General features: G+C 37.6%; 2 protein-coding genes across 2 annotated transcripts; one reads left to right on the plus strand and one right to left on the minus strand.

Annotated features, from left to right (window-relative positions):
* The first annotated feature begins 10,994 nt into the window (after positions 1–10,994).
* LOC125878516 (N6-adenosine-methyltransferase MT-A70-like) lies at positions 10,995–21,386 on the plus strand. Its single transcript, XM_049559794.1, has 7 exons — positions 10,995–12,220; positions 12,719–12,817; positions 13,390–13,473; positions 13,559–13,914; positions 19,553–19,769; positions 20,038–20,117; positions 20,712–21,386. The coding sequence occupies exons 1-7, from the start codon at positions 11,123–11,125 to the stop codon at positions 20,992–20,994; spliced, it is 2,217 nt and encodes a 738-aa protein (XP_049415751.1). The 5' UTR covers positions 10,995–11,122; the 3' UTR covers positions 20,995–21,386.
* Positions 21,387–22,313: 927 nt separating this feature from the next.
* Positions 22,314–23,231, minus strand: LOC125842629 (stellacyanin). Its single transcript, XM_049521949.1, has 2 exons — positions 22,953–23,231; positions 22,314–22,837 (listed from the first exon to the last, which is right to left on the minus strand). The coding sequence occupies exons 1-2, from the start codon at positions 23,152–23,154 to the stop codon at positions 22,437–22,439; spliced, it is 603 nt and encodes a 200-aa protein (XP_049377906.1). The 5' UTR covers positions 23,155–23,231; the 3' UTR covers positions 22,314–22,436.
* Positions 23,232–24,002: the final 771 nt, after the last annotated feature.

Raw genomic sequence — 24,002 nt, forward strand, 5'->3', positions numbered from 1 at the left:
GCGTGCCACATCTATAATTAGGAGGTTGCAACACTTAGGAAATAGTCTCATTTCTTTCACACTTATTTCGTGCGTTAGAGTTTGATCTCTAAAAAGTTTCCTTCTAATTCGTGCTTGTGCGTGTTTTCAGATAATCATGCCTCCACGAAGAGCTGTCAGAGGTCGTCCTGCTAGGCGTAATGTTGAGGAGCAAGGGGTACCTAATGCACCTAAAGTGCAACCCCAAGAAGAAGTTACTAATGTTGAGTTCAGGGAAGCGATAAGGATGCTATGTCAAGTTGTGACTAATCAGATTGGGCAACAAAGAGGGGCTCGACAAGAAGAGGCTGACACTTCGAGGATCTGTGAGTTCTTGAGGATGAACCCTCTAAGTTTCACTGGTTCAAGCACTACTGAGGATCCAGAGAACTTTATTGAGGAGCTGTAAAAGGTATTTGATGTCATGCACGTTGCTGATACTGAGAGGGTGGAACTAGCTGCATACCAAATGAAGGGTGTCGCTAGGATTTGGTTCGATAAATAGAAGAAGAACTGAGCCGAGGATGCACCACTTGCAAGGTGGGCTTGTTTTGAGGAGGCCTTCTTAGGCATTTCTTTCCCCGAGAACTGAAAGAGGCTAAGGTACGAGAGTTCCTTACACTTAAGCAAGATTCTTTGAGCGTTTATGAGTATGGGTTGAAGTTCACCCAACTATCATGTTATGCTCTGGAGATGGTTGCAGATATGATGAGTATAATAAGTTTGTTTGTTGCTGGGTTGTCCCGTCTATCAAGCAAAGAGGGAAAGGTAGCGATACTAATTAGGGGCATGGATATATCGAGGTTAATGGTATATGTGCAGCATGTTGAGGAAGAGAAGCTGAGGGATAGAAAAGAGTTTAAGAATAAGAGAGCTAAGACAGGGAACGACTCCGAATAGCAGAAGAGTAATGCCAATCGGTCATCCTTCCAACAAAAACTGAAGGGACCTGCTCCATCATCTGCTAGTGCACCTAGACCTAAGAACAAGAGTGAGTACAATAGTCAGAATTTCATAGCCAAACTTGCCTATTCTCAGGGTAGTATGGCTCAAGGGGGTAGTAAGCCTCTTGCATGCGATAAGTGTGGTAGGAACCACTCAGGTACATGTCGTGAGGGCTCTACTGGTTGTTTCAATTGTGGCCAGAATGGGCATTTCATGCGAGAGTGTCCTAAGAATCGACAAGGTAATGGGAATCAGGGCAATAGAGCCCAATCTTCATCAGTTGCTCCACCAGACAAGGCTGCACCTAGAGGAGCTACTTCCGGTACTGGCGGAGGAGCAAACTGTCTTTATGCGATCACTAGTTGCTAAAAGCAAGAGTACTCTCCAGATGTTGTCACTGGTATGATCAAAGTCTTTACTTTTGATGTTTATGCTTTGCTAGACCCAGGAGCAAGTTTATCTTTTGTAACCCCTTATGTTGCAAATAAGTTTGATGTTGTTCCTGAGAAACTCTGTGAACCCTTTTGTGTTTCTACACTTGTTGGAGAGTCAATTCTAGTTGAGCGAGTATATCGTGATTGTGTCATTTCCGTCAATCACAAGGACACCGTCATTCTTGGTATGGACTAGCTTCATGCCTGTTATGCCTCAGTTGATTGTAGAACTCGAGTTGTCAAGTTTCAGTTTCCAAATGAGGCAGTCTTAGAGTGGAAGAGTAGTTCAGCAGTGCATAAGGGTCATTTCATTTTGTAACTTAAGGTAAGAAGGTTAGTTTCCAAGGGGTATGTCTATTACTTAGTCTGAGTTAATGACTCTAGTGTTGAGATACCTCCTATTCAGTCAGTTTTAGTAAGAGAGTTTCCAAAAGTCTTTCCTAATGATCTTCCCAGAGTCCCTCCTGAGAGAGAAATAGACTTTGGTATAGACATTCTTCCAAATACTCGTCCTATATCTATTTTGCCATATAAAATGGCACCAGCAGAGTTGAAAAAGCTTAAAAAACAGTTGAAAGATCTTCTTGATAAAGGTTTTATTCTACCAAGTGTCTCACCTTGGGGTGCCCTGGTCTTATTTGTGAGAAAGAAATATGGTTCCCTTCTAATGTGTATAGATTACCGTCAGTTGAACAAGGTTACCATCAAGAACAAATATCCTCTCCCAAGGATTGATGATCTTTTCGATCAACTTCAGGGTGCTACTTGTTTCTTTAAGACAGACCTCAAATCAAGCTACCATCAGTTAAGAGTGAGGGAATGTGATATTCCAAAGACAACATTCAGGACCCGTTATGGTCATTATGAGTTTCTGGTTATGTCCTTTGGTTTGACCAATGCGCCTGCGACATTTATGGATCTTATGAATAAAGAATTCAAACATTATTTAGATATGTTTGTTATCGTCTTCATTGATGACAAACTAATCTATTCAAGGAATGAAGAAGATCATGTTAGCCATATCAGAATAGTTCTTCAGACTTTGAAAGATAAGGAGTTATATGCTAAGTTCTCTAAATGTGAGTTTTGGCTTGAGTCTGTGGCGCTTTTGGGCCACATAGTTTCCAGTGATGGAATTAGAGTTGATACCCAAAAATAAAAGCAGTGCATAATTGGCTTAGACCCACATCTCCAACCAATATTAAGAGTTTCTTGGATTTGGCTAGCTATTATAGAAGGTTCGTAGAGGGGTTCTCATCTATTTCATCCCATTTGACCAAGTTAACTCAGAAGACAGTGAAATTTCAATGGTCTAAAGCTTGTGAGAAAAGCTTTCAGGAATTGAAAAAAAGGTTGACTGCTGCCCAATGTTGACCTTACCAAAAGGTACTCAAGGTTTTGTGGTATATTGTGTTGCGTTTAGGGTTAGGTTAGGTTGTGTGTTGATGCAGAATGGCAAGGTTATAGCTTATGCCTCTAGATAATTGAAAGTTCATGAGAAGAATTACCCAACCCATGACTTAGAGTTAGTTGTTGTAGTATTTTATTTAAAGATATAGCGTCATTATTTGTATGGTGTTCATGTTGATGTATTCACTGATCACAAGAGTCTTCAATATGTGTTTACTCAGAAAAAGCTTAATCTCATACAAAGGAGGTGGTTAGAATTACTCAAAGATTATGACATAAGTATTCTTTATCACCCAGGTAAGGCTAATGTTGTTGCTGATGCTTTAAGCAGGTTATCTATGGGTAGCATCGCACATGTTGAGGAAGAAAAGAGAGAATTAGTGAAAGATGTTCATAGACTTGCACGCTTGGGAGTCCGACTTATGGATTCCACGGAGGGAGGAGTAGTGGTGGTGAATGGGGCTGAATCATCATTAGTGTCAGAAGTAAAAGAGAAGCAAGACCAAGACCCTATTTTTCTTGAATTGAAGGCAAATGTTGATAAGCAGAAAGTTATGGCTTTTGAACGAGGGGGAGATGGTGTATTGAGGTATCAAGGTAAATTGTGTGTACTAAGGGTGGATGAACTCTAAGAGAGGATCATGGAGGAAGCTCATAGCTCCATATATTCCATTTATCTGGGTTCCACAAAGATGTATCGCGATTTGAGAGAGGTTTATTAGTGGAGTAGTATGAAAAAGGGCATCGCAAAATTTGTTACTAAGTTTCCAAATTGCCAACAAGTTAAAGTAGAGCATCAAAGGCGCGGTGGTTTGGCTCAGAATCTAGAACTTTCGGAATGAAAGTGGTAGATGATAAACATGGATTTCATCACAGGTTTATCAAGGTCTCGCAAGCAACATGATTCTATTTGGGTGATTGTCGATAGAATGACAAAATCAACCCACTTTTTACTGGTAAAGACCACCCATACAACAGAGGATTATGCCAAGTTGTATCTTCAAGAGGTGGTTAGACTTTATGGGGTGCCAGTTTCGATTATTTCAAATAGAGGTGCATATTTTACTACACAGTTTTGGAAATCTTTTTAGAAAGGCTTGGGTTCAAAGGTGCTACTACTTTTCATCCTCAGACAGATGGTTAAGCAGAGTGCACTATTCAGACCTTAGAGGATATGTTGAGGGCTTATGTGATTGACTTCAAAGGTAATTGGGATGATCACCTACCTCTCATCGAATTTGCTTACAACAATAGTTACCACTCTAGCATCCAAATAGCTCCTTATGAAGCTCTTTATATAAGAAGATGCAGATCTCCTATTGGATGGTTTGAAGTTGGTGAAGCAGGGTTGATAGGACCATATTTAGTTCATCAAGCTATGGAGAAGGTGAAAGTGATTAAAGAGACGTTGAAAATGGTGCAGAGTCGTCAGCAATCCTATACTAATGTTAGGAGAAGAGAGTTAGAGTTTGAAGTAAATGATTGGGTTTATTTAAAAGTTTCACCCATGAAAGGTGTTATGAGATTTGGTAAGAAGGGGAAGCTTAGTCCCCGATATATTGTCCCTTACAGAATATCGATAAGGGTAGGTAATGTAACTTATGAGTTGGAGCTACCACAAGAGTTGGCCGCGGTTCATCCGGTTTTTCACATCTCCATGTTGAAGAAGTGCATGGGAGATCCTTCATTGATCATACCAACTAAAGATATTGGGATCAAGGATAGCTTATCTTATGAAGAGATTCCGGTCCAGATTCTAGATCGCCAAGTTCGCAAGTTGAGGACTAAGGAAGTATCATCAGTCAAAGTCCTATGGAGGAACCAATTTGTTGAGGAAGCTACTTGGGAAGCTGATGAAGATATGAAGAAGAGATATTCATATCTCTTTGAAACCGGAGAAGTTCCAGACCAAGGTACTAATTCTCTTCTTAGTACTCTTTAATTTATAAGTTAACATGTTATAATTGCATTGTTTGTGGGGTGTTTGAGCTGAATGTTAGATGTTACACCCTTAGCCTAGTAAGAGTAATTTTATTCGAGGACAAATGTTCCCAAGGGGGATATATTGTAACACCTCGCTAATTGAAAGAAATAGAAAGAGTTAGAATTGGAAATAATCATTTTTGGAAAGGGTATAAAAATCTGGAAATTTGTTCAGTGTGTTAAAGCCTCCTATCTCAGGATGAGTTAGGTGTGTTTCCAGATATCGTAGGAAATATCTTGGAATAATCTTTCCAACGCCACCGAGTTTGCGCAATTTTGAGTTCGTATGAGTGAGCTATGCCTATTGGAAGTTGGGTTGTTCAAATAAGAAAAGTCCAATTCGGATTTTGGAAGGGTAATTTGGTCTTTTCCATACCCAACTTAATTAATTCGTTTTTGGTAATTATTCTAAGGTCTAAACTAATAGGATTCAGTTTAAGCTTTTGAAAAATAGAGTTAGGGTTTTTGGAGAAAGAACGCAAGATAAAAGGAAAGAGGAAAAGCAAGATTTGTCATTTTCGTAAGGAATTGATTGTAGATTTTATCAGGGTTTTGATCCTAGAAGGTATGTGAGACTTTCATAACATTGGATTTGTTCACCCACGTTCCAAGCATGTTTGATTCAACGTGAATTCGTTCTAAAAAGATTGGAACTTAAATGTTCTTGATAGTTGTTCTCGAATTATTTTCGTTCTTGAATATGAGTTGAGATTAAGGAGTTTCTTGCTATTAAAGTGTTGTTTCCTTGAGTTGTTTGAGTTAGATTTTGTATATATGTTGTGGGTATCTGATTCTAAAGTGAATTTGAGAAAAGGAATCGGAATTAATTGAATTAAGGATAGAAAACGAGTTGAAAAATTCGTTAGGTTCACCTGGGGAGGGGATGGCGCGGCGCGCCCCATCTGCGCCAAAGAGGCTGGGGCGGCGCGCCTGCAGTGCGCCCAAAATGAGCCCCAAAGAGTTGGGGCTAGCGCGACGCGCCTGGGTCATCGTTTTTCACCCGTTTTTTGTCATTTAGCCTATTTAAGTCCTCTTAAAGGAATCATCCAGAAACATGAATCATAACCTTGAATCCATAAATTCAAATTCAAAGAAAGTTAAAAGCCAAGTCTAGAAAGTTCTTAGAGTCTTTTCAAGAAGTCTTTCACAAACGTTTTAACTTTGTTTTAAGACTTAAGTTCCAAGTTAAGCAAAGAGTAAAAAGTTGAGTTCATTTCTCCAAAAATTATAAGGCAACTAAGTATTCCCAAAAGGTTTAAGATGTTTTCACATTTGAACAAGAAAGGGAAACACCGATTTCCAAGGAGCTTTTAAGCTAAGTTTTGAGTAATTATCTCAAACCAAAGAAAAAAGTTTTGTTTTAAAACAAATGAGCTAAGTATATTTTGGGAGTAGTAATGAGCACCGATATGGGGATGCGAGTTCGTATTAACTCAAGTCTCCATAAACCATGTAACTATCATGGGTAGTAAAGGATCATAATTTTTAGATGACTCCTTAAGTGTTATTTAGCATAGACTAGTGGATCCACTTAGTTAAGGCGTTCTATATGACGGCAAAGTATAGGGCAGTTCTGACAGCGTGGGCAACACGTTGTATCACCAATTAGGCTAATAGTAGTGGTTGTCGGTTAGAGAAACTCCCACAGAAACTATATTACTTTGATATATGAGTAAAGTTGAGTTTGTTATTGCATACCTTTAACAAGTTGAGTTGTTGTTTAATGTTCTAAATGTTTTGTATAAACTGCATTATTGTTGTTGTTTTACACTGCATTTTGAGTTGAGTTATTTATGAGTTGAGTAAAGCCAAGGTAAGTGTTCCTTTCAGATTATTTTCAAGTCTATGTTATGTTTAGCATTCCAACTCCTATACTCGTACATTCAATGTACTGACACCAATTGGCATGCACCGTCTTATGATGCAGACGCAGGTAACCAGGATCAACATTCAGCGCCTCGTTGATCAGGTTGAGTATTCAGAGTCAGTTGGTGAGCCTCCTTGCTTTTCGGAGGGTCCTTTTCATAATTGTTTAGCTTTTCAATTGTTAGGATGATTGGGGATCCTGTCCCGACATCCTTTTTTATTTTAGAGGCTTCATAGACAGTTAGTAGTTCAGTTGTCTTTACATTATCATTTCATATGATAAGACTTGAGTTGCCATTTTGGCCAAGTTGAATGTTTGACCTTTAAACATTCTTAGGTATTTTATTAAATAGTTGAGTAAAGTGCATTTGATCATTGTAATAATGCTTAAAGTCTTCCGTTGAGTAAGTAAGCCAGGCCAAGGGTTCGCTTGAGGCCAACAATGGTTCTCGAGTGCCAGCCACCTCCAGGGTGTAGGCTCAGGGCGTGACATTTTGATTGGGCTGTAGTTTCTTGTTTCCTAGAGCTCCAACTAAAACAATTTGTCCCCAAACAGAAAGATATCCAGAGGTGCTTCTGGAATCATCAACTCCGCCACCCCAATCACTATCAAAGTTACCGATCAGGTTCATAGTTACTTCAAAAAATGTTGGGAAAAAAGTTCCAAACTTGATGGTTCCTTTAATATACCTTAACACTCTTTTGGTTGTTGTGAAGTGTATATCTCTAGGCGAATGCATGAACATATAAAACAAACTTACAACAAATAGAATGGCAAGTCTGCTTGCAGTTAGATATAGAAAACTGTCAATTAAGATTATATACATAATACCATCCATTTTTTCGGAATCCTCATCCTTGCCAACCTTCACACCAGTAGAGATTGGAGTACTCACAGATTTGCAGTCTTGCATTTTGAACCTATTTAGAATATCCGAAATGTATTTCTAATGGCATATGAAAATTTCATCACTGAACTGCAACACTTTCATGTCAATGAAGTACTTCATGACTCCAAGATCAGTCATTTCAATGATTTTCTCCATTTCATCCTTGAACCTTTGGATTAGTTCAATTATGCTTCATGTCACAAGCATGTCATCCACATAAATTCAGACAATTAAGAACTCACCACCATTGAATTTCACATACAAAGTAGCTTCACTTTGACTTTTACTAAAGCCAAGTTGGATAGATGATTGTCCATCCTTTCATACCATGCCCTTGGAGCTTGTTGTAGGCCATACAAGGCATTTGTTAAGAGATAAACTTGATCCTCTTTACCAGGAACTGAGAAGCCACCAGGTTGATATACATAGATCTCTTCAACAAGCAAATTATTTTTTAAAAAAAAAACGATTTGACATCAAGCTAATGAATCTACCAGGAACTATGAGATGCAAATGTAAGAATAAGCTTGAGTGTGTCATACCTTGCTATTGGAGAAAATATTTCCTGGTAATCCATACCATGTTGTTGTGTGTATCCTTTCACCACCAATTTTGCCTTATGTTTACAAATTGAGCCATCAGGATTGAGTTTTGTCTTGAAATCCATTTTACACCAATTACCTTGCGATTTCTAGGTCTGTCAACAAGCTGTCAGGTTTCATTCTTCTCGCGAGAAATATACCAAAATACACAAAGATTTAACGTGGTTCGTTCAATCGACCTAAGTCCACAAAGGAGATGAGCAATTCATTATTAATATGAGAGTATAAAATATAGAGAGAAACAACCTCAACCAATTCACTCGGAATACAAGGAGGTTCACAAGTTCTCCCCACAACCATCTCAAAACCCTAAGACTACATTGTAAATGTTGATTAAGTTAGAAGGAACAAGCTTATATTTATAGAGTACTAAAACCTTTCCTATAAGAAAAGGACTAGTCAAAATATTAAAACCTTTTCCTAAAAGGAAAACCAATTTATGGTAAGAAATCAGGGTAAATAAACCCCAACAAATCTCCCTATTGGCCTGCATTTCTGACAAAATAAATTTGTCTATCTTCTTCACATAATCTTTAGGATCTTGCATCTCTTCTCCATAATCTCCTTTATCAAATCTACGTCTTGACACAGAGAACTTCTCTGAAACAATTTCTCCAACAAAAATCTTCATTACTGTAAAAAATGTTGCGACTAGAACTACACCCGTCAAGATGAACACCCACAACCAAAGCTCTCAAAACCATAGGACTACATTGTGAATGCTGATTAAGTTTGAAGGAACAAGCCTACTTTCATAGAGTACTAAAATCTTTCCTACAAGAAAATGACTAGTCAAAATATTAAAACTTTTTCCTTAAAGGAAAACCTATTTATGGTAAGAAATCAGGGCAAATAAATCCCAACAGTTATGTCCTGCAAGGCATAGGCAATCTGTTTAGCAAATATATGGAGTTATTGACTGCCTCCGCCCAAAATTGATTTAGGATCTTTCTTTCGAGCAAAAAACACATGGTCATCTCCATTATTGTCATGTTCTTCCTTTTACACACACAATTTTGTTGTGGAGTGTATGGTTATGTCAATTGGCTTCAATACCTGTGCTATTAAAAAACTCCACAAATCGAGAGGAAGTATATTCATCTCCTTTGTCAGACCTAAAAGCCTTAATACTAAGATTACATTGATTTTCTACTAAAGCTTTAAATTGTTTTAAAACATCAAATACTTTACTCTTTAATCTAATGAAATAAACCCAACACATTCTGGTGTAGCTATCAATAAAGAGGAGAAAATATTTGTTACCACTCAATGAATTTGTTTTCATTGGGCCGCAAACATCCGTATGAATGACCTGAAGTTTCTAATTAGCTCTCCATTCTTGATTTACTTGAAATGACAATTTTGTTTGCTTTTCCTACCGGTAGGTTTCACAAACTTGAGCTTTATAAAGAAATTTAGGCATATTTTTCACCAAGTCCTTCTTTTTCATCTATGCGACGCTTTTCACATTGAAGTGACCAAACCTTTTGTGCCATAGGTTTGTACATGTTTGTGAAGTTAGGAGTCGTTTGGTTGGAAACAAGTTATCCCAGGATTAGTTATTCTGGGGTTAGCTATCCTGAGATAACTTATCCCACCATGTATATGTGATAACTTATCCCATCACTATGATATAAATGGTGGGATAAGTTATCCCAAATATGGCAACCAAACAAGATACAAAAAATTTATCCCATCACTATTTTCTTATCTCATCACTATTTATTTTTATCTCTCACACCAAACGACCCCTAAAAGTATAATCCTGATCAATTATTTTTTCCCAATCAACTGAAAAACATTATGTTGCTCATCTTTAGGGCTGGACATTCGATAATTCGGTTTGGTTTCGGGTTTTTTTTTCCCATTTTTTTCTGTTTTCAATTCTTGTACAATGTGTACCAAACATCGAACCGAATTATTTCGATTCGATTCGATTTACGTTATTTCGGTTTGATTTTTGTTAGTTCGGTTTTTTTGGAAGAAATATTGACAATACCTGATGGTGGTCGCCGCCTCGTTGGTCGCCGGCTGCTGCATCTGTTGGTCGCTGTTGCGTGATGCTGGTCGGCGATCGTTGTTGCGTGGTGCGTGCTGGACGGCCGATCGTTGGCTTGTTGCTGATCGGTCGATCGCCGGAAGACGTGGTAAGTACCGAAGTGGAACTGGAAATTGGAAAGTTGGATCGTGGACGTGATTGATGTCTGAACTAGAAAGTCGGACCGTGGAAGTGTGTGACTGCTATTCCTAATTTCCTATTCTGCTAAGAAATTAGAAAAGTAAAAGGCTAAAGTTTGACCTAATTTTGATTTTGCCTATTTATTATTTAATATTAATAAAATATTAATAATTATAAATATAATATAATATATTTCGGTAAACCGAAATACCGAATAATACAAAATCACATACCGAAAATCGAATCGAAATACCAAAAAATACGAAAATATATATCGAATACCGAATCAAAAACCGAAATACCGAAACTGAAATAATTCGGTTCGGTGTTTCGGTTTCTCGTTGTTTATGCCCAACCCTATTCATCTTGAAATAAAATAATTCTACTTCAAAAGGGTTAGAAACAACACATTCGAGATTCTTAAAATGCAGAAAATAATTATTTTCAAGCATTTGTCCAACACTCAATAAATTTTGACTCATATTGGATAATCGATTGACCCATTAAGAAAACATTTCAAACCGATAAGAATCAATAATTTGACAAGAAAAAAAATCAAAAGTATTACTGAAACCACTAAACTAACAATTCATTATCTATAAATTAATAACTCTTTTGTGATTCAAATTATTAATTTCGGTTCGATTTTGAACCGCGGTAATAAGCAAATTGGATGAGGTCTATGTACAGCAATATCATATCCCTCTTTCCTTCAACATAAAAACCCTCGCACAAAAACCCTTCCTCCACTGATAAACCTCTCGATCTGCAGCTAAGATTCAAGAAACACCAACGATGGAAACTCACTCTGACGGCACAGATGAAATCGCCGCCGTGGAGGAGCTCCGGCAACAGCACGAAACCCGTATACAAACCCTACACAACGCTCAATTGGAACTCATCGCCTCACTACAAAACATAGTTCCTGATATAGTCTCTTCACTCGACCTCTCTCTTAAGACCATTTCATCCTTCAATGGAAAACCCTTCACCCCTTTACCCAGCCCACTCCCTAACGCCCCCAACCATAACCCTAATTTACTCGTCCCAAAGATCAATTCCAGTTCTGGTAAACGTGTTTCAGAACTTTCTAGAAGTGGTAGTGAGAAGGAGAAAATGGTAATTGATGAATGTGGGGGACCTTTGTCGGTTGTAAGGGCGATGGTTGCAGTTTGTTTGTTAGAGAGAGTGCCGTTTACTGCTATTGATTCGTCTACTTTGTTAAGGAAGTTAGAGAATGATCAGTCACATACGGCTGCTGAAAAGGCAGCGATTAGGGAGCTCGGAGGGGAGTCGGGGGCGATAGTGGCAGTGGAAATGGCATTGAAATCGATGGCGGAGGATAATGGTTGTGTAGAATTGGAGAATTTTGTGGTTAGCGGGAAGTCTAGGATTATGGTGTTGAATATTGATAGAACTAGGCTATTGAAAGAATTGCCGGAAAGTAAGCAGAATGAGGGAAGTGTTGGTGGAGGAAACCGGAATAATCAGGAAATAGTGAAAAGAGGGATTGATAATGGAGGAGCTTTTGGAATGGGAAGGGCAATGAGTGAAATGTGGGAGCATCCACATATGCAGGGGATGACAGCTATGTTTCCCGGGAATATGGGCGGTCCAAGAGGAGGGCATAGAGGAATGGTGGGTATGATGGGGATGCCGAGAGGTGTTGGTGTTCCACCTCCTATGCATAGACCACCAATGGGGCCAAATGGGCCCATAGGAGGAGGGAATTCTATTGCTTTAAAACCTAGGTCAGAAGAAGATGAGCTGAAGGATTTAGAGAAAATGTTGAATAAGAAAAGTTTTAAGGAAATGCAGAAATCAAAAACCGGAGAGGAGTTATTGGACCTTATTCATCGTCCCACTGCGAAGGAATCTGCCGTCGCTGCAAAGGTATTGGACAATCCCACCTTTCTTGAATTCACCCATCACAATTTTCTGTTCCCCATTCAAAAACTTTTGTTTGATAATTTCTATGGATATAAATTTCTCGCAGATATAATGAACTGATTACTTTTTGTATTTTTTGGTACAATGCAACAACATAACCATAGGGGTTTGGGGAGGGTAGGATGTAGTCAGACCTTACACCTACCTTTGTGGAGGTAAAGACGCATCTTTGGTACAATGCAATTACGGAAACAAGTGAAATTTGCTAAGTCACAACTATTTCATATTTCTACTTCCATTGCGGTGTGCCAAATTCTTTTCTTCTTTGCTCTAACTTTGTCTTTTTTGCATTTTTAGTTGTATGGGTCCTCTATCTTTGTTGTTTGAATTTTGTTTGTTATTCTGCTTCACATGTTTTCTTGTCTCTTGTTTCTTTGCTAAAGCTTTTGTAGTGTATTTTTTCATATTAATTGATACCTTTTTATTTAAATTGTATTTTAGTTCAAAAGCAAAGGTGGTTCCCAGGTGAAGGAATATTGTTCAGCTTTAACAAAGGAAGATTGTCGACGCCAAGCTGGTTCCTATATTGCTTGTGATAAGGTTAGACCAAGTCATTTCTGGTATCATTGTGTTAAGTATCTTATGACACTCGAAGCTTTTAAGTTGTTACCATTTGTTTTGAACATAGATAGTACTCCTAACCAATAATGAAGATTGTAGATGGTGTTAATCACAATGTTATTGAAAGTTATTGCTTTGTCGATTAAAATGATGCAAAGCGAGGGGTCGTTGCTTCATGGGCCAATCTATGTGTTTCTGTTATGTGTGTGCTTCAAGCAGTCTGCATAAAGTGACCCAACAAGAAATAGTTTATTCTTTGATTCTCAACTTTGAGGAGTTGGATTAATTCAACATTGTTGCATATCGGATGTCAAAATCAGTTATTTTATTGAATTTTGATTATCATTATACTAAATTCATATATGTATAATTTTAGTTTTCTGTGAACTGTGCACTTCACTTTAAAAAACGTGCACTTAATTTCTTGCTTTTCATTTCAAGCCCCATGGATCTTGACATATTTTTGTGTTTTTTTTTCACTTTTAAAGCCCTAGTTAATCATTACCTTTATTTCGGAGGGATATGGTAACTTTATTATGATGCATTTTTAGGTTCATTTTCGGCGAATAATTGCTGTGCATACTGATGTCAACTTGGGTGATTGCTCTTTTCTTGATACTTGCCGTCACATGAAGGTGATTTCCCTATCTAACTTGTTTACACAAGGATTTGGTTATATCTTCTGGAAATATATATTACTTACACTCATTTAATTTGCAGACATGCAAGTATGTACATTATGAGCTTGACTCGACGCCAGATGTATCACCCCTGATGATGGGAGCATCTACCTTGGCCCCTCCCAAGCCTTTGAAACCTCAGCGTGCTCATTACTGTTCAGAAGTAGAGCTTGGTGAACCACAATGGATTAATTGTGACATACGGTCATTTAGAATGGATATTTTAGGGCAGTTTGGAGTTATAATGGCTGATCCACCATGGGATATTCATATGGAATTGCCTTATGGGACAATGGCTGATGATGAAATGCGCACTTTAAATGTCCCTGCACTGCAAACTGATGGTCTTATATTCCTTTGGGTCACCGGACGCGCAATGGAGCTTGGACGGGAATGGTTAGATCTCTTCTCTCACTGTTTGTTTTTTAAAATAGAAAGTTCTTCTATCACTGTCAGTTTATAAAACATCTTATTTGCTAGATTATAACAAAGAGTAGACTCATACAACCTGATCTAGATCTATAAATTCTGAAGCATGTCCCTGCAGAACATAAAAGACTCTTTGATAGTTTGTGTTTCTTAAGTTAGTTCATTCTTGTAAAGTGCCATTATTATCGATGAGTGTCTTGACTATCATTTTTGTGGAATATCATTACTTTTGATAGCATAATTTGTGGCCCTTTGGTAGTTGAAATAATGTAACTAATGGGGATCCTATAGAAATGGAGCACATTCTAAAAGCCATTTCTTATATTTCTTCCAATTGCTTGTGTTGCAAATAAGATAAATAAATTGAAGGTTTCTCTACAATGCCTTGTGATGCTTCCTCTAGTACTTGTTATATGTTTTTTTTTTTTTTTGAACTTGGTAACTTTGTATTATATCACAAAACAATACATGGGTCGTACTGTAACCTTATATACAAGAGTACTCCTGATTTCACTTCTCTACGTCTAAATTGAGTCTAACACATCAATAATAGAGACAGTGTCATTAGAGTATAACTGATTACACCAAAAGACTAAAAGTAAAATGCAGTTTAGTTTAACTTTCTGCACATTGTTCTCTATGTTCTCAAAACGTCTTGAATTCCTTTCTTTCCAAACAGCCCACCAGATAGCCCCCGGGATAATTCTCCATCTACCTCTGTCCTTGGCATGTACACCTGCTTCCTCCCAGCATAGTAATGCCTCAGCCACCTTCCTGGGCATTGTCCAGGAGATGCCTTTGAGGCTTAGGAATATTCTCCACAGATGATGGGTGTACTTGCAATGTAAAAATAGATGGTTAACAGTCTCAGATGTTTCACCACATAGGAAGCACCTGGAACACAAGGTTCTCCCCCTCTTCATAACATTGTCCTGTGTAAGGACTGCTTCCTTAGCCATTGACCAGACAAAAAAGGAGACTCTGTGAGGGATTCTGCTCTTCCATATTTGCTTCCAAGGTCAACTTGAGCACTGTTGATTTGTCTGATCCATCAACTTGTAGGATTTGTTGACTTTGAACACTCCCTTGTGATCTCCTGTACACCACAATTTATCCTCACCTGGCTGTAGTCCAGTGAAAGTGTTCACAGTGTTTAAGAATTCAACAACTCTCACTATTTCCCAATCATTAAGGTTTCTTCTGGAAATGAAATTCCATCCTTGTGGTGACCAAAGATCTGCTATAGTGCTTTGTTGAAACATGATTAGGTTGTAGATGTCTGGAAAGAGATCTTCCATGTTGCCTTTCTCATGCCAAATGTCCTTCCAAAATCTGGTCTTATTCCCATCCATTACTTTTGCCTTTGAGTTACTTTTAACTTCATTCCACAAGCTTCTGATGGACCTCCAGAGGCTAACCCCATAAGGAGTGGTTACTTCTTTAGTTATCCAGTTGTCCTCTTCTTCATATTNTCTAAATTGAGTCTAACACATCAATAATAGAGACAGTGTCATTAGAGTATAACTGATTACACCAAAAGACTAAAAGTAAAATGCAGTTTAGTTTAACTTTCCACATTGTTCTCTATGTTCTCAGAACATCTTGAATTCCTTTCTTTCCAAACAGCCCACCAGATAGCCCCCGGGATAATTCTCCATCTACCTCTGTCCTTAGCATGTACACCTACTTCCTCCCAGCATAGTAATGCCTAAGCCACCTTCCTGGGCATTGTCCAGGAGATGCCTTTGAGGCTTAGGAATATTCTCCATAGATGATGGGTGTACTTGCAATGTAAAAATAGATGGTTAACAATCTCAGATGTTTCACCACATAGGAAGCACCTGGAACACAAGGTTCTCCCCCTCTTCATAACATTGTCCTGTGTAAGGACTGCTTCCTTAGCCATTGACCAGACAAAAAAGGAGACTTTGTGAGGGATTCTGCTCTTCCATATTTGCTTCCAAGGCCAACTTGAGCACTGTTGATCTGTCTGATCCATCAACTTGTAGGATTTGTTGACTTTGAACACTCCCTTGTCATCTCCTGTCCACCACAATTTATCCTCACCTGGCTGTAGTCTAGTGGAAGTGTTCACAGTGTTTAAGAATTCAGCAACTCTCACTATTTCCCAATCATTAAGGTTTCTTCTGAAAATGAAATTCCATCCTTGTGGTGACCAAAGATCTGCTATAGTGCTTTGTTGAAACATGATTAGGTTGTAGATGTCTGGAAAGAGATCTTCCATCTTGCCTTTCTCATGCCAAATGTCCTTCCAAAATCTGGTCTTATTCCCATCCATTACTTTTGCCTTTGAGTTACTTTTAACTTCATTCCACAAGCTTCTAATGGACCTCCAGAGGCTAACCCCATAAGGAGTGGTTACTTCTTTAGTTATCCAGTTGTCCTCTTCTTCATATTTAGCTCCAATTACTTTCCTACATAGCATTTGGTTGTTGTTTGCATACTTCCACAACCACTTCATACTAAGAGCCTTGCTTTGCAATTTCAAATTCTTTATTCCTAGACCTCCATTTTCCTTGCTTGTCATGACTTCTTCCCATTTAACCAAATGAAAAATTTTCTTTTCTTTGTTGCCTTGCCACAAAAAATTCCTCCTGATACGATCCAACCTCTTAATGACCCTGGTGGGATAGGAAACAGGGACATCATATAGGTTGGCAAAGCATCAAGTACTGAGTTAATAAGGGTCAGTCTACCCCCCTTTGATAAGTACTGAGACTTCCACTTGGCCAATTTCTTCTCACACTTCTCAATCGCACTATTCCATATGTCTATGGACTTGGATTTGGCCCCCAAAGGCATTCCCAAATATATAGTAGGCGGAACTCCTAAATTGTTATATGTTTTTCTTCTGTATCTTTTTTTTCTGTATGTTCTTTGGTATGTGTTACCTAAGTTGGGGGTCTTTCAAAAACAACCTCTCTACCTCTGTGGGGTAGTAGGGTTAATGTGTGCATACACTCTATCCTCTCCAGACCTTACCTTGTGAGACTACACTGGGTATGTTGTTATTGGTTGTTGAAGTGTTTCTCTACATTAACTTAGAGCCTTTTTTCTTTTTAGAATGGTGGTTCTTGTGCTAGTTTGCACGCACCTAGACTATTCCACCAGATGCCTGCTATGTTGCTTTAGCACATGTGCTGACTAACTTTGCTCACCAAAGTTTAGGCAAATAAGAAGAAATAACCTAGTATTTTTTTTTGTCTTGGGGATTTGAACCTTGGTCCCTAAGGTTCTTAACCAACTTATTTAGATGAGATGTTCATGCATTTCAATTAGTTAACATGATATCACAACCTATCTTTGGCAAACCTATTCTCACACATAATTCAACATTAGTCTACAGTGAACGCCAAAATCATTTTACACGTACAAGAGGGTGGATAGTATCTCATATCTAGTATAAAAAAATACAAAAGGGGGTCCATAAATATGTAGGGACACTCTCAACAACAACATTCCCAGTTTTTTTTTCCATAAGTGGGGTCTGGGGAGGGTGGGTGTACGAATACCTTACCCCTACCTTTGTGGGATAGACCCTCAGCTCAAGATATTTGTTTTCAGGGAAAATGGTTTAAAAAAATATGCAATAGTAAAAGCTATGACAAACGACTTGAAGTAAGAAAAGTACTAACGATACAAATAATTAAGGATGACTCTAGTAAAAGAAACAACAGCAGTAATAGTGTGGAAGCGTAAGACAATGCTAGCATAAAGTAGTAATATTGGTAAGGAAATTGATAAATGCTCCAACCTAGAACCTTGCTCTACCACTGTAAAGAGTGAAGATGCTTTACTATCTACTAATCATCTATTCTAATCCTCGACCTCCATGCTCTACTGTGTAGGGTCATGTCCTCAGTGAGCTGAAAATGTGTCATCTCTTGTCAACCACTCTCTCTCCAATTTTTCCTCGGTCTTCCTTGATCCTCAAAACCTATCACCGCCAACCTCTAACATCTCTCGATAACATCTATGCTCCTCCCTCTTTACATGCTGAAATCCGAACCATATTAGCCTCGCTTCTTGCATTTTGTCCGCCACGATGGTTACTCCCACCCTGCCTCATATATCTTCATTTATAATCTTGTCTCTTCTAGTATGCTTGCACATCCATCTAAGCATTCTCATTTTTGCTACCTTTATAGTTTGGATGTGCTAGTTCTTAACTAGTCAACCCTCTAGCCCATACAACAAAGCTAGCGTAACAACCACTCGGGACTTTGTTGTATACATTTTCTAGGTTGATGAACACTATATGTAGGTCTCTTTTTCTGTCCCTGTATTGCTTGAACGATCTCCTCAAACGGTGAATCACTTATGTTGTCGATCGCCCCGACATGAATCCGAATTGGTTCTCGGAAATACACATTTCTTCTCATCCTTGTCTTGATCACTCTCTCCCAAACTTCCTTACCTGTATAGTTGCAATTTCAGGTTTCTCCCTTTTTCTTGTACAAGGGGATCATTACGCTACACCTCCATTCTTCGGGCTTTGTAGTCATCGTGAAAAAAACATTAAAAAAACCCAGTTAGCCACTCCAAACCCGCTTTGCCTAAGCTCTTCCAGAATTCTACAGGAATCTCATTTGTCTTGGTTGCTGTTCCCCCTCTCATATTGTGAATCGTCCCTTTAGCCTCCTCAAACTTAATACACATGCAATACCCCAATGTGACAATTGGAATCTCCTCCTAGCAATTACTGCTCAGTGTGAGGAATACCTCGTACTACGTATCCTCCCAAAAGAGTTTTTGATTATGTTAATAGGCAGCTTAATTATGTGAGGAAGTGTGTTGCAAACCTAAATAATACAAGTGTCTCCTCTCTTCTTAAGCTTTTAACAATATAAGGTCATGCACGTCAATAATTTAACTGTTTGGAACAAGTTAGAGATTACTTGATTTATCCAAAAAGAAAATAATAATATATCAAACCAAACATTCAACAAGAAATAATCCCTACTTTACTTATCTCTGCATTTAGTAATTGCTGCATAACCCATCTCTAAACGAAACAACCCCTTAAATGTATACTTCACTTTGGTCTTGCTCAATCTTGGTTCTTTCATTTGCGCACAGATGATATTAACTGATATAATATGTGCTGTTGGAACATTAAGCTTCTAGAATTTGAAAATATCTTGCTCTTTGGCTCTGTCTAACTGTTTGTTCCTTACTTTGGTGCATTATGGCAATCTTGTGATGTTTACCATCTTTTCCAGAGTTGTTTCAGTCAGGTGATGGACTTAGTGTTTGCTATATATCTATAATGATACTTTTACCTCATCAGAAAATATATTACACAAAGAGAGCCTGAACTATGACTTGTTATCCACAGAATAGGCAAGTCTGAATTTTTTTATAAATTATTGAACCAAACATTATAGAAGCCAGTAGGAAGAAAAAAACATTAGAAGCTTGTGTCGTTAACCTTGGGGCACACTTGACTTGTTCTAATTGGTGGCGAAGTTAAACATTTGACTTGTTCTAGTTGGTGTTGTGTTTTCAAAATTATATAATGCATGTTCAGTAATAGAAGAGGCTATGAGTGCTAAGTTCCGTGATATTGATATGGTTCTTGCAGTCTAGAGCTTTGGGGTTACAAACGTGTTGAGGAGATTATTTGGGTTAAGACCAATCAACTTCAGCGAATCATCAGAACTGGACGGACAGGCCATTGGCTCAATCACAGCAAGGAACATTGCCTTGTTGGAATAAAGGGAAATCCAGAGGTGAACAGGAATATTGATACTGATGTCATAGTAGCAGAGGTCCGGGAAACAAGTCGTAAGCCAGATGAGGTGAGAAAAACTTGATTATTTTTTTCTTTTGGGAAAAGAATGAAAAGAAAAAAGATCTAGAAACTGAAAGCTTCTAAGCAATACACATTTGTTGGTGCTCATGCAATAACCTAATTTTTTTTAAATGTCTGTAATATCATTTTAGTGTTAAGTTTAATAGTTATGATTCTATGTTAGTACTTTAGCATCTATTCTTATTTTTGGTTGATACTTTGACCTGTGCTGTTGGGTTATATACATAAACTATGCTTTTGTTTTGACATATTAGATGTACCCCTTGCTTGAAAGAATTAGTCCAAGGACAAGAAAGCTGGAGTTATTTGCGCGGATGCACAATGTTCATGGCGGGTATGCATTCTTGATCTATTTTCTTTCTGATGAAATGAAATGTCATTAAAGGCATCAAGAAGATGCGTTAATTACAAAAGGAGTGAAAATGTCAGCTCTGAAAAATAGACTGCATTCTTGATCTACTTGTAGATCTTCAAGCATGAGTCTATTAGACATGATTTGTAAGAATGTTTCACCTCTGCGATCACATATAGAGGGTATTGTTATGGGCTTTGAACTTCTAATAATTTATGTTCTTGATTTAACAACTTGTTCCTTATCATATCTTAGAACATACGAATATGATCCTACTCTTAAGTGATTCAAAAATTACTAGTACAATTTCAAGATACTCGGTTCTTTTTTCAATTTCAATAATTAAATCTTGACAATATGTTCATATTTAGTGGAATACTAATTAATCCTCCTCTCCCCGATTTTTTTATTTTTTTTCATTGTTGAAAAAACAGAAAAATCCTCAAGATCTTTTTATTAGTAAAGAGTAAGACATAATTAGACACCACTCCTAGAGAAATAATTTAATGTCTTCATATTCTTGAGTTCCCTTTAGTTAAGATAAATTGTCAGTGTAATGATCCATATATGTATCAGGTGGATGTCACTTGGAAACCAACTACAAGGGGTACGATTAGTTGATGATGGGCTTAGGGCGCGGTTCAAGGCTGCATATCCAGATGTGGAGGTGCAACCTTCATCACCTCCAAGGCCATCTGCAATGGAAGTAGATTCAAGTTCTAATCAAATAAGGAATACATTTGCTGGAGGGGAATTAAAGGCTGCAGGGACCCAGGTCACTGAGACTACACCCCCAGATGCAGCAGCCTATGCAACTGAAGGAAAACCAGTAAACCGTGATGTGGAGATGACTAGCTAAGAACTTTGTCACAGAACTAATTATTTATCCATGTGCTGTTTCTACCTGTCTACACAAGATTTTGCAGGTGGATGTGGAGTACTACTTCCATTAAGATTCTCAGGCGGTGGGACGAGTCACAATGTTCCTGCAGTTAACCATCAAAAAGGAACCTTAAAGTAGTCCCCTCAGTATAGTAGTTGATAAAACGTACTACTACCTTCCTCTGTTGTTTCCTCGAAGAACAGGTAGTGTTTTACATGTAACTTGTAAGCACACATATCTCTTAGTCCACTTAGTGAATGGATGATCCAAGTTTTTGGTTGCAATGTAATCTACCATCATAGCTCAAGAATGATCTCAACATACATGAGTCAGTAAACTTTTATTTAATAACATGCATTTAGTGTTAATATCTTTGTTCTTATCAGAACACAAACTGGGCATTGTTAATGCCCAATTTAATGAAGATATTGGGGAGTGGCGGTTTTGTAGTATGCGATCCAATTTTAGTCGGAATTGGACATTGTTTGGGAAGTCAATTTTTTTTAATAAAGATATTTAAATCAACTATCCTTTTTCACGAGGAATAGCATAGGTGTTGTCGGTGAAATGCTGGCTCCAGCTAGCATGCATATGTTACATATAATATTAATAGTGGGCTCAAATGTTTACTTGTCTATTTGAGTTATTATTAAACCAATGCTATCTTTTTCTTTTTCTTTTCTCCCAAAAAAGAGGAAAGTCTTGAAATCCTCAAATTGCCAGTGCTATCTATGATTATTATTGGATGGTCTCGTGGGCCTTTTTCCCTTTGGTGCTATGCCTCTTCCGTTTTAAATTGCTCGACATGTTTTGCTTATCAATATTAAATTTGATTAATTTTTATAATTAAATTAATTGAGTGCTTTACTTTATTCTATTCTAGTTTTTTTTTGGGGTGACTCAGTAGAATAAAGGAAAAAAAGAAATAAAAGATAAAGTCAGATTTAAATGTTACCTTAATTATCAGCTGTTGCTCAATCTTCAAAACTGTACTTTGATTTGGTGGAATGTTGATTGAACAATAACTCCTTCACCAGGGTGTTTATCTGAACCTCTGGGGTAAAATATTTTTCGGTAGATATAAGGAAACTTTTTTTTACTTTTTATGTATACATATAGATTTTGAATTCACTCAACACATGATTAGATTTGTTTCGAGGTTTGAAGTTCAAATCCTAACATTACATTAGTGAAAATACTGAATCGGATGACACACGATGTGACTACTAAAGTATTATACAAGAAACTCAATACTTTTGCTCAAAGACAAACTGGTAAGCTCCATCAAGAAACTCATAATCATCATGAATGAACTCTTTCACAAATTTAACAACATGAAAAGTATAAATAAATAATGCCTCAATACACAAAAAGATATGAGTGGAATCTCCAAAATCCAAAATGCCCTGTCCTGTTTTCTAAAGAATAGTGCTTCCTATAAACAGAGAAAGAAAGAGCAACCCAACAGCAGCAAAAACAGACATTTCCACTTTCCCAGAAGATGAAGCAGAGGTTGAATTAGAAGATTGGACAGGAATTGAACCAAAAACATTAGTGTAAGAAGGTGATGGAGCTAAAGCAGGTGAATCTGCTTCATCATAACTTGTTCCATTTCCTCCTCCAATTGAAATATGAAGTTTCTGCAACTTCTCACAATGCCCTTCTGCTCCACTTGTAAAGTAAAACTCCCCAGGTCTTGTAATGTTAAACAGAGAATTCCCATTGTTCATGTACAAGATTGGATTTTTAAGGTTGCAACTGTTGTAATTCTGTTTTGTCACCTGTATTACTGAATCTTCACTTGGTGGGTACAAAAACACTGCAAAAAAAATAAAAAAAATTCAAGAAAGTAGATTGATGGGGTTGAGTATTTGTTAAAAGGGTATCAAAAAATGGTAAAATCTTGAAGATCTGAGCAAGAAATGGAGACTTACACAATGAATCTCCAAGCTTGAAGAGGTGATTCTTGGACCATTTGAGATAGACATCTTTATTTGCAGAAGAGGGTATATTCCAAGCATTTAAATCTCCAACTTTGTATTGATAACACAAAACTAATTGGATTTGTATTAACAGAAAGAACTGAAAAAGAATGATCAAAGATTGGTATTTTCTTGGAATTCTAAGAGTAGCCATGGCTTGTCTTCTCTTTAGCTTTTTTTTTTTGGCCTTTTGTCAAAATTGAGTCACTAATTAGAAGAGAGAAATGGTAGCTATAATACTGATAGGTTTCACACAGTAGAACACAGAGTATATTTACTAGAATGCCCTTTATCCTTTCCATAATATAATACTCCTACTTGATAGGCGTTTGAACATTGGATTTGGGAGTCTACTTCGATAGAGGAACGGTAAATGGAATAACAATCATTCGATCGATTGTTTTTATCCTTTCTTCGCTAACACAAAAGAGAGAAAGCACTCCAAAGCCAAGAATGTGTGTCAAAGAGAAGATGCAGAAGCTAGTGTATCATAAGGAAAAGAAAACTTATTGCAATTACGAACGGAAACAAATGCTTTTTCATTAGATTATTTTAATCGATTGTTTATGTTGATCCTAACGCTATGATTTTTCTTCTCTTATGAAATTTTTAGTTAGATGAACACTACTCTACTGCATGATGAAATGATCTTTCCCTCTTATGAAAGTCGGTATCTCACTTTTGAAAGAGAGCCTCGATGTGGCAGTGTAACCTAGTTCCATAGCTAGACTAGTCACTGGCTAGAGGGCGACCGACCTACCAAACCAGATGTTGCCGAGCAGAGGCGTATCTAGAGGGGGTGCCGTGGGTTCACGTGAACCCATGCTCCCCTCTCTAGATCATATATAGTGGTGTTATATTTTTTAAAAAATATTTAAATATAGATGTGTGAACCCATGTTTAAAGTATCATATAATAATGCGATGATGATTGGGTGCATTTCTCTAAGCGAGAGATAGAAATTTAAATCTTATATCTATCTTGTCTCTTTGAGTAACACTT

Source organism: Solanum stenotomum, chromosome 10 (assembly GCF_019186545.1).
Source record: "Solanum stenotomum isolate F172 chromosome 10, ASM1918654v1, whole genome shotgun sequence".
In the NCBI taxonomy this organism is placed as follows: domain Eukaryota; kingdom Viridiplantae; phylum Streptophyta; class Magnoliopsida; order Solanales; family Solanaceae; genus Solanum; species Solanum stenotomum.